Here is a 12144-nt window from a genome sequence, read left to right as displayed (position 1 = left end):
TTGGGACCTAAATAAGGAAGCAGCTCCTACTCCAAATCTCTGAACTCATACTGAGTAGCCTCAGAGGGTGCAGATTGTGATGTTTGTTACTGTGATGTTTGAACTGAGGGGGAGAATGGGTAGGATGGTCTGTTATCAACTTCCTCAGAAAGTCAGGAATAATCCTTCACTTCGGAGCCATTAGAGAAAATCCACAGTTAAAGCATTTGAGTGGAAGAAAGGATTTTCTGGTGACCTGACTACACACATATACAAATGTTTTTATTTAAGTCAAGATGGAAATGTGGGGAAGTGTGAGTCCCCACACAAGGGGGAGGGACACACTACTGGGCACAGTATGCAGTCTGAGCTGCAGCCAGAAGACCAGTGGTGCCAGGCTGGGTCAGCGAGAGAAAGAGAGTGGATGTACTCACAATACATACAGGGTCCATTTCTGTAGATTCTTCACATCCTTGTAAGGACTTTGGATTTATTTCACTAACTGTATTGGGAAACATTTGAGAGATTTAAGCAGAAGAGTGGCTTGGTAAGATGTGTGTGTTATGAACTGTTGTCATGATTGCCAGATGTGAATGGAATGTAAGGAAGTCAGAGAGAAGGGAGGAGACAAAAGTTGTAACCACCAGATCCAAGGAGAGAAGGCAGAAGATGGGACAAGGGAGATGACATTTGCCATGGAGAGCAGTCATGCCCATAGCTTTGGCTTATTTGTCAAATATTGAGTGTCTGCCTTACATTGTATTACACATTCAAATTAAAAAAAAAAAGTCTGTTATACTGATAGGATATTTTTCTCTAGGTCTAAGTTTTAATCAACCTTACTAATAAAGTTAACTTAATTCTGTGGAAGACTCTTGGGTGGTGCCAGAAACATCAGATTTGATTGTCTTATTGTCTCATTCTGAAGAAGCATTGGTTGATTTATTACAAGGTGAACAATGTACACTATGCTAAGATCTGGGCTTGGAGCTATAATCTGGGTAATAAATACTACCCTTTCTAAGGTCCAATAGTATCCCAACCAAATGCATTTCTAAAGATGGCAGACCTCATAGCCAGAAACGTCTGATGAAGCCATATAAAAATACCAAGGAGGACCCTACTTTGCCTTGAAATTTTCTAATGTTATCAAACTTCAACATGTTAAATTCACCCTCAGTGTTTTAACTTTGTCATAGTTTTTGAGAGGAGTTGCTTTTCCAGAATTCCTTTTACTTGAGGTTTAATTTTTTCTTACAACCATCTTCTGCAGTGCTGTTAATATATATTTTAAATTCATTTCTATGCAACATCCAGTCCAACTCTATGATTAGGCTTTGCAAACAGAATTCTGGTGAGAGCATTCAGCCTCCCCAGCTCCTCTACTTCTCAGTGCTAGTGTGGTCTGAATGAAACAGCAGAGGTAGTAACCAAAAATATTCGAAAGTTAGTTCTTTGATGATGCTTTTTCTCATAGTTAAGCACATGGAACAAATCTACTTCAAATATGGGAAAGCTGTTATTTCATTTTATTAATTACAGTTTCTTTAGGCTTGCATGTAAACAAAATGAAGATTCTTCATTTCTGTCATGTCCCCACTTCTCTCTCATGGCAGATGGCTATACCACAGATGACATTGAATTTTACTGGCGTGGAGGTGATAAGGCTGTCACTGGAGTGGAGAGGATTGAGCTCCCTCAGTTCTCTATTGTGGAGCATCGTCTGGTCTCGAGGAATGTCGTCTTTGCCACAGGTGAGTCCTGTGTTCACTCACTGGAAGCCTAGGCAGTGATGGTCTCGTAATGAAACCATGCAGCTTACTCACAGAACTTGGTCATTCAAAGATGTACTGTCATCAGTAATTCATCATCTTAGGTACTCCTTTTCTCTGTGTCTAAAGGGATTAGTAAACTTTGATGGGAAGGAAAGATCACCTCACAAGGAGATGCATTCAGGGGATAGTTACTGAGAAGTTAAAAAGCTAGGGTGAATTTAACCAACCCACATATGGTAACATAAGAAACTCTCTCATTTCTGGGCAGACACAAATCCAGTGATAGCCTTGAAGGCAGACAGGAAGGGAGGAAGGAGCAGGAGGAAGATCTGAGGAAGTAGTGCTATTCCCCTCCCAGAAGTAAGATAACTTCACCCCACTTCTGGAGTAGCAGCCTTGGTGGTCCAAGAAATTGGGCCACCCTCAGTGAGTGATGCTTCTTGAAATATGATCATATTCTCCTTACACTATCTGGTTAAGGTTGCCCCAGCCTGGGTTTCATTGTCATCTTTGTTTCAACTATCTAAAGATTGAGAAGGTAATTTCTGCTATCCTGTCTGTCCTTGCTGAGGTTTCATTAAATTACAACTATGTGTATTTTAACATTGTGCAGTGTTTTCTTGTTACCCTTGCATTCCTTCTATATATATTGTAATTGAGGTAATAAACAAAAGTCCTTTTTAATCAGTAAGGTTTTATAAAGACCACAAACTCTGGGTTGAAAATGCTAAATAAAGACAGAGCTGGAACCTTCCACCTCGGCTTTCTCCTGTCAGTATAGCTTGAACAATGACAAGTGGGTGTCAATCAGCTCCAGTTCTGTGAGGGCATCCATAAAGCCCAAGGAAGCCCCTGTTCTTTCTGCCTGTTGCCTCTGGCTGGAATGCCTGTGACCAACAGCCACCTGCCTCTCCTTTGCCTGGTCACCTCTGACTCATTCTTTAACTTAGTCTAGATGCCATTTCCTCTGGGAAGACTTTTGGACTCTGCTCTGCTTACACACTTACACACTGCCTCCCCAAGCTGGATTAAGTGGCTGCTTTGTGTTGCCACAATACTGCTCTGCTGTGCCTCTCACCTCAAGGATACATCTCCATTAGGAGGGGCCTGTCCTGGTTATGGTTTACCCCTAATCCCACCCCCATCTTGTATAATGCCTGACATGTCCTAGGCATGCAGCAATAGTCCCTGGATAAATGAACAATGAGTCAAGCACCAACTTCCCTCCTCTCTACCCCAGCTTCTAAGAACCAATGAGACATGCTAAGTATAGACAAAAGCCCGAATTCTTAAGACACCATTCTGGCTCATTTTTATGCAGTGCCACTTTATCCTCTGTTGCAAGAGGTGCTACAGATATCCCTGTAGTCTCTAGAGGCACTCACATCAGATGGACAGTAAGAGCCAGCAAATACATTGGCTTATTGTTAAGCAATGGTTTCTACAACCAAGAAATCTGCCCTGTGATGCATTGGATAAAATGCTTTACTGATTTTAGAACCAGGATTCAAATTGTTCCATGCTACAAGTGATATGTGCAGATGTTCTGCTCAGAACATAAGAGTAGTGTTCTCTCAGTGGAATAATCTTCCCAAGCCTGCCTTGGTCTTGAAAATTGCCATTGTGGCCATTAGTATGTTGCCTTGAGGATTTCTTACTGCATTTTCATGCAGCCTCATCAAAAAGATGGATGAGGTCTGTGTGCAGTGCTTCCATAGGAAAATGCAACCATTTAGAATGGCCTTCCTGAATCCTCTACCTCAAAACCACTAAGAGGCCTTTTTTTTTCTAGATGCACTCTTTGTCTTTCTTTGAAGTATTTATATGGTAGAAAGTCTCCCAAATAGACACTACAGATGTGGGGGATAATATTTAAACTATGCATAGAGCAATCAGCCCATCAGAATGAAGTACAATGTCTTCTTTCTAGCACTTACCAAGTTCTGGCATTTGCAAGATATAAGCCAGGGACTCCATATCAGTCAATTACAAACCTCCCAACTTTGAAAGAGCTTGCACTTTATATTGTGTGTCAATTATACTTCAATAATAACGTTTTTTTTAAAGAGCTTGCAGTTTAAAATTAGTCTAATTGGTCAATTCATAAGGAAGTGGCATAAGCTACATTGTTAAAAAATATTTTAAAATTAAATGTTACACTGATTTGTTTTCCTTTCCACAAGTGTTCTTAATTAAAGAGATTTTGATCAGTCAACAGGATTGATCAGTCAATCAGGCTATAGGATTGAAGAATTCTGTAGCCTGATAGAATTCTCAAAAAAGGATTAGTTAAGAACAAACACTCTGGAAGTTTATTTGGACCAGCCAGAGTCCATGATGAGGATTAAATGTAATGCTCTCCACCTCTACTTCCACCTGGAGGTAAAACACAGAGCAGCCACATGAATCTGCAGGACAATGGGTGGAGGCAAGCTAGACTCAGGGGAGGCAAACAATACATATAAGGGGCAAAATTTCAGATATTTATTCTCAGTATCATGCAAGTGAAATTTTGTTTTACCCTCCTAACCTTTGTCCTGCCAATTTGGGGATCTTACAGAAGGTCCTTTGCTGTGATTGCCTACAGGAAACTGTCCTAGTCCATCTCCAGGGTAACATGAGGTTTAGGCTACAGGGAAGAGAACATGCAAAAGCAAGTTATGAATTTTCACTCAACAATTGACATGAACTGGTTGTGGGACTGGGCCTGGCATCAAAGAGAGAAACAAGGAGTGTCTGGTCTCCTGGGATTTCTCATTAGGCCTTCGTGTTTCAGCAATATTCCCCTGATGATGTCACATAGTCCACTGTGTAAAGTAATGTTTAGTGAGAATTAAGCCACAGTAATAGAGCTGACTTAAATATGTTCAAGAGACACTATGTCTGGGGTTTTAAAACACAGATGCTGGAGAAGTCCTAACTGAAACTTGCTAGCAGTGTGACCCAGGGCAATTTATTTAACCACTTTGAAAAATAGGGATATTAATAATATCTATTGGTAGGGTTGTTGGGAGGAATACATGAGTTAGTATAAACAAATAGCCTAGAATAGTGCCTATAGTAAGCATTTATTAGCTCTCACTAACTAAAATGTGGGATCAGGAAGGAAGCATATTCTGAGGAGTCTGAGAATAGATACTGTAGCGGCTGACCAGATCTTTGTATATATTGTCAAATTGGTTTCCATACAACACCCAGTGCTCATCCCAAAAGGTGCCCTCCTTAATGCCCATCACCCACCCTCCCCTCCCTCCCACCCCCATCAACCCTCAGTTTGTTCTCAGTTTTTAACAGTCTCTTATGCTTTGGCTCTCTCCCACTCTAACCTCTTTTTTTTTTTCCTTTCCCTCCCCCATGGGTTTCTGTTAAGTTTCTCAAGATCCACATAAGAGTGAAACCATATGGTATCTGTCTTTCTCTGTATGGCTTATTTCACTTAGCATCACACTCTCCAGTTCCATCCACGTTGCTACAAAAGGCCATATTTCATTCTTTCTCATTGCCACGTAGTACTCCATTGTGTATATAAACCACAATTTCTTTATCCATTCATCAGTTGATGGACATTTAGGCTCTTTCCACAATTTGGCTATTGTTGAGAGTGCTGCTATAAACATTGGGGTACAAGTGCCCCTATGCATCAGTACTCCTGTATCCCTTGGGTAAATTCCTAGTAATGCTATTGCTGGGTCATAGGGTAGGTCTATTTTTAATTTTCTGAGGAACCTCCACACTGCTTTCCAGAGCGGCTGCACCAATTTGCATTCCCACCAACAGTGCAAGAGGGTTCCCGTTTCTCCACATCCTCTCCAGCATCTATAGTCTCCTGATTTGTTCATTTTGGCCACTCTGACTGGCATGAGGTGATATCTGAGTGTGGTTTTGATTTGTATTTCCCTGATAAGGAGTGACGTTGAACATCTTTTCATGTGCCTGTTGGCCATCCGGATGTCTTCTTTAGAGAAGTGTCTATTCATGTTTTCTGCCCATTTCTTCACTGGGTTATTTGTTTTTCGGGTGTGGAGTTTGGTGAGCTCTTTATAGATTTTGGATACTAGCCCTTTGTCCGATATGTCATTTGCAAATATCTTTTTCCATTCTGTTGGTTGCCTTTTAGTTTTTTTGGTTGTTTCCTTTGCTGTGCAGAGGCTTTTTATCTTCATAAGGTCCCAATAATTCATTTTTGCTTTTAATTCCCTTGCCTTTGGGGATGTGTCGAGTAAGAGATTGCTATGGCTGAGGTCAGAGAGGTCTTTTCCTGCTTTCTCCTCTAGGGTTTTGATGGTTTCCTGTCTCACATTCAGGTCCTTTATCCATTTTGAATTTATTTTTGTGAATGGTGTGAGAAAGTGGTCTAGTTTCAACCTTCTGTATGTTGCTGTCCAGTTCTCCCAGCACCATTTGTTAAAGAGACTGTCTTTTTTCGATTGGATATTCTTTCCTGCTTTGTCAAAGATTAGTTGGCCATACTTTTGTGGGTCTAGTTCTGGGGATTCTATTCTATTCCATGGGTCTATGTGTCTGTTTTTGTGCCAATACCATGCTGTCTTGATGATGACAGCTTTGTAGTAGAGGCTAAAGTCTGGGATTGTGATGCCTCCTGCTTTGGTCTTCTTCAAAATTACTTTGGCTATTCGGGGCCTTTTGTGGTTCCATATGAATTTTAGGATTGCTTGTTCTAGCTTCGAGAAGAATGCTGGTGCAATTTTGATTGGGATTGCATTGAATGTGTAGATAGCTTTGGGTAGTATTGACCTTTTGACAATATTTATTCTTCCAATTCATGAGTACGGAATGTTTTTCCATTTCTTTATATTTTCTTCTATTTCCTTCATAAGCTTTCTATAGTTATATATTCAAATATTTAATGTACTAAAATATTATGAATTAAAAAAAATACATATAAAACCTCTTTGTACCTTGGGAGGAAATTAAGTACCCCTTTGCTTAGGAAAAGGGAGTTGTGTTCCATAGGTGTGTTTTATTTTTTTTTGAGAGGTAGATAGAGGGGCAGAAGGAGAGGGAGAGAGAGAATTTTAAGCAGGTTCCACACTCAGCATGGAGCCCAACACAGGGCTCTATCTCACTGACTTGAGCCAAAACCAAGAGTCGGACACTAAACCGACTGAGCCACCCAAGCGCCTCTCCCCCCCGCCCCATAGGTGTGTTTTAAAGACAACAAAGAAATGACTGAGTTAGTTCATATTAACAAATAATTATTCAGTTACTACCATTATTCAATAAATAGTTTTGTTTTGTTTTGTTTTGTTTTGTTTGGAAAAAAATCAACCCTTTTAAACTCGAAAGAAAATGAAGCAAGCCTACATTACTCTAACTTCTAACCATAATGGCATGCTGTATTATAATTTATAGCACCTTGTTTTAAGCATTTTTCACTAATGTTCCTTGAAGACTGGTAATAGACAAATAAATTAGCCCAAGTTAAAGTTTAGGAAAACTGAAGTTCAAGAATGATAACAATTTGGAGCCCCTGAGTGGTTCAGTCAGTTAAGCATCCAACTTTGGCTTAGGTCATGATCTTGAGGTTTGGTTCCTGAGTTTGAGTGCCACATCAGGCTCTGCGCTACTAGCAAGGATCCTATGTCTCCCTCTCTCTCTGCCCTTACCCTGCTCTCTCTCTCTCCCTCAAAAATAAATACACATAAATAAAGCATGATAATAATTTGATTAAAGTTGCATAGTAAAGCTAGAAAGGATGACGATTCTCATGTTTCTTAAGGAATAAGTACCCCTAATGCATTTTGACAAAGATTTTAAAAACTAGCCTTTTTATGCTTTATTTTAAATGATCATTTTCATCAATTTTACATATTAATGTTATAAGGGTTCTTACAAAACAGGTGAATATGTAGTTGGGATAGCAAACAATGAACACAGTGCCTGCTTTTAGAGTCTGTGCCACTCTCTCCTTCACATGCCTATGTTAATAGGCCATGTGTTCTTGATGAACAGTGCTTTATGCAGGTTTCCAAAAACTGATAATGGGATTGGAGGCCTCCACAATCCCAATCCAGGGCCCTACAATTGCTTCATCCAATACCCAGAAATACTTGGTGGCAAGAAATGTGCCTCTGCCTTCCTATTCATCCTGCACTTTGCTGCCAGATTAGTAGCTGAGGAACACTGTTTGCATGAAGCCATTACCCAGCTCCAAATGCTTTGATGACTACCCTTTGTCTGCAGAGTACGATTAATACTCGTTGACCTTGAATCCATATGTTGCACCAACCTGTCTCTTCAGTTTAGCTCACAAATGTCCCCAGTATGAAGCCATCCTGATAGTTGTTGCATCTAACTCTTTTACTCTCCTCGAAGCATATGCTCCTGCATTCTGCCTAAAGACTTTCACTTCTGTTCTAGCCTCCACTTGATATATTTTCTTCCTGTTTTCCTTATCCAAATCTTGTATGTTTATCAATGGACAGTTCAACCACCAACACCTCCACTTAGCTTTCCTTTAGCGTATCTGTCAATTATCTTTCCTTTGGAAAACTTGGTATCACACTCTACCTGTATCATTCCTTTATCAACTGTCAAAGATTATTAATTTCTGTCAAATATTATTACTGCCACTCTCATATATGTCAGGCACGCAATAAATATATTTTCAATTATTTTTTTGGTTCATAAATTGGTGCTCAGTATTTTCACAAAGTGCCCAAGTCCCAAATATAGATTCTTGAAAGTCAGAGAGGGGGGGGGGGACCTGGGTGGTTCAGTTGGTTAATCATCCGACTCTTGATCTCAGCTCAGGTCAGGTTACAATCCCACAGTTTGTGATTTGGAGTGGGGCATCGGGCTGCTCTCTGACAGCATGGAGCCTGCTTGGGATTCTGTCTCTCCTCTCTGCCCCTCTCCTTCTCTCTCTCAAAATAAATAAATAAACTTAAAAAAAAGTCAGAGAAGAGAAAAAAGAAAGTAAATTATTTTAATTAGGCTTATTGTGTGTCATTCGTTGTTCCAATCTACTGGATTTCCCGGGAAGTCCTGGATCTATTACAAGTATTCCTTATTGATCCAGAGTTATATTTATTTTTTTAATAATTAAAGCACAGTTGACACACATTTTTACATTAGTTTCAGGTGTACAACATAATGATTTGACAACTCTCTATACGTTATGCTATACTTACCACAAGCGTAACTACCATGTCACCATACGACACTATTACAATACCATTGACTATATTCCCTGTGCTGTACATATTCATCCCTGTGACATATTCATTCCATAACTGGAAGTTTGTTTCTTTTCATCCTCTTCACCCATTTTGTCCATCTCCTTCCCCTTCCCCTCTGGCAACTATTAGTTTCTTCTCTATATTTATATGTCTGTTTCTGCACTGTTCATTTGTTTGTTCATTTGTTTTGTTTTTAGATTCCACATATAAGTGAAATCATATGGTATTTGTCTCTGTCTTTGTTATTGCATATTGCAAGATCACATACTTTTTTTTATTTTTTAATGTTTATTTATTTTTGAGAGACACAGAGACAGAGTGTGAGCAGAGGAGGGGCAGAGAGAAAGGGAGACAGAATCTGGAACAGGCTCCAGGCTCTGAGCTTGATCTCATACTTTTTAATGAAAGGGTATATGAAGTGAGTTCTCAGATTATTCCTTGGCACCTACAATCTATAGGATTAAGCCAAATCTGAAAACATGCCTGAGTAAGGCTTTCTAAGAAAAAGGAAGCCAGATTAAAAGGGAGACAGAAGAAAAAAGAGAAAGAATACAAGGGTGGGGGATTCTCTCCCTCCTGCAACTTGATACCTAGATGTGAGCTACATGGCATTCTCTTTCTCCTTTAACCATTAAAATAAATTTATTTACTATAGTCAATGTATTTCTATTTAATCTGTCATCTACTTCTGTGAGATCCATTAGGGATCTATGGTAGAATATCAGAAAATACTGAAAAGTATTTTTAAAATAAGTGGAAACAAATTAGTCTTAGAAATTCTTTGGACTGAAATCTGAAAAAGAAAAGATTGGCCCTCTATATAAGCCTTTAGGAATAATGTAAGAAATCTTTGCTGAACCTAACTTTTAAACCTCTTCTAGATTGACAATTCTTAATCATTTAAAAGTTGAGGTCTGAAATATTCTCTTAAAAATGTTTAACAAAGCATTCTTCCTAAAAATGGTTAGAATTTTTCCATGCTTTATAATTTTATACAAAGACATAGATTGTTAGATTTTTTTTTACTTTAATGATAACTTTTATAACTTTTCTGTATGAGCACATATAGAAAAATACTTACAATATAAATGCAGAGCTAACTGAATTACCAGAAAGTGAGCAATCCTATAACTGCAATTAGATGAAAAAGTAGAATGTTACCAGAACCCCAAAATCCCCACTATGACTCCACCTAATATCCTTACCTCCCTCCTTCTCAAAGAAAACTATTATCTTGTCACAATATAATGAAATTTGTGTTTTTGTTTTGTTTTGTTTTTTGTTTTGTTTTGGTTTTGTTTTGTTTTTTGTTTTTTTTTTGAATTTTGTGTTTTTGAACCTTATTTGATGGGATAATAGAGTTTGAATTTAACTGAACATTATGTTTATGAAATCCATCCATGTCACTGTATTTCATTTATTTTCTTTGCTATATTACTATGCAATTACACCACATTTTATTTATCCACTCTATTGTGGGTACAGATTTATGAATAATGCTACTGTGAACACTCTTGTACTTGTTTTTGTGTGTGTATGTGAATATTTGCACAGACAAACATTGACTGTATACCTGGAAGTGTAATTGTGAATGTTGAAGTTTAATGATCATGCCAAACTGTTTTCCAAAGTGATTCTGCCAATTTATGTTCATACGAGTAATTCTCATACGAGTGTTCCTTTTGCCCACATCCTTGCCAACATTTCACATGGAAGTTACTGGCTGGGCGTTGGGTGGTTTTTTGTGGTTTTAACTTCCATTTCTCTGAGTACTAGTGAGATTGAGCACCTGTCTTTATTGGTTATTTGGAGATCCTCCTTTGTGAATTACTTGTGCAATTCTTTTTTGTGAATTATCTGTCATTAATTTGAGTTATTTATAGATTTTAGATGCAAGCTGGTTATAGGTCACAGTGTGTTACAAAAATGTACTTTTTTACATTGAAACCTACAGTCCACATGCAATTGATTTTTGTGAATGGTGTGAAGTATGGGTCAGGTTTTATTATTTTCGACAGCACCATTTGTTTTACAGCAACACATTTGTCATAAATTTAATGTGCATAGATCTGTTTTTGAACTTTATATTCTGTATCATAGGTTTATTTATCTATCTTGTACCCTTAACTCACAGTGTTAATTACTGTAGCTTTAAGTAGAGCAGATCCTTTATTTACTGTTTACAATCGACTTTACTATTTACTCGTTATTTATTTTTAACTTGATTATTTTGGTCCTTATATTTCCATGTCACTTTTAAAATCAGATCATTAATTTTCACTGAAAAAGTGCTTTGGCTTTTTATTAGGAATACATTAATTTGGTGAAAGGCATATCATTATAATTTTTTCCAATCTGTAGTATATTTTATCTCCATTTACTTAGGTCTTCTTTAATTTGAGGTAATAACATTTTAGGATTTTCTGTATAAAAATCTTGTACATATTTACTAAACTTTTCTAGATGTTTGATATTTTTCTGATGCAAGTATACATGCTAAAAATTTTTAGCATTATTTTTTGTTGCGATATATATAAGAACACAATGATTTTATATTGAATGGCCTTGCTAAAGTATTTATTACTTCTGATAATGTATCTGAGATGGTCTTTTTACCTCTTCCCAAACACTGTAGAGACCTTTGTGCATTTTAACTATTTCCTCATTTGACCTACATATGCTATCGTCATTATATATTATAACTTTATATATATATTTAAAACCCTATATGATATTATTATTATTATTGTTAAATGCAGTATATGTTCACTTAGATATAATTATAAATGTCCTGTTTTCTTTGTTATTTATTTTATCTCTAAGTCACTATCTGTGAATGTTTCCTTCTGCCTATAAAACATTTTTGTTTTTTGTTTTGTTCTGATTTGTTTTGGTTTTTGCCTAAAGAACATTTGAAAAATATTTTCTTTAGTCTGAGTCTCCTGGTCACAAATTTCTTCTAGGTTTTTTTTCAAAACCATATATGACCTATATATTCTTGTAGGATTGTTCCAGAAATTTTGGTTGACAATTTTTTTTCTTTTCCATTTGAAGATATTATTTCATTGTCTCTGGCTTCCACTGTTTATATTGAGAGGACACTTGTTGGTCTAATTGGTGCTCTCAAATTAATTTGTTTTTCTTCCCCTTATAGTATTTTTTTTATTTTTTTTCTCTTTGATTTTGAT

General features: G+C 37.4%; 1 protein-coding gene across 1 annotated transcript in view; it reads left to right on the top strand.

The window, feature by feature from the left end:
- GABRB3 (gamma-aminobutyric acid type A receptor subunit beta3) overlaps window positions 1-12144 on the top strand; it is a 244740-nt gene that overhangs the window by 206972 nt on the left and 25624 nt on the right. Inside the window, exon 6 of the mRNA XM_047864612.1 lies at window positions 1596-1733. Within this exon, the coding sequence (XP_047720568.1) occupies window positions 1596-1733 (138 nt within the window). The remainder of the gene's footprint in view (window positions 1-1595; window positions 1734-12144) is intronic.

Source organism: Prionailurus viverrinus, chromosome B3 (assembly GCF_022837055.1).
Source record: "Prionailurus viverrinus isolate Anna chromosome B3, UM_Priviv_1.0, whole genome shotgun sequence".
Taxonomy (NCBI): Eukaryota; Metazoa; Chordata; class Mammalia; order Carnivora; family Felidae; genus Prionailurus; species Prionailurus viverrinus.
The sequence above is the reverse complement of the archived record's forward strand: the minus strand, read 5'-3'. Positions and strand labels throughout refer to the sequence as shown.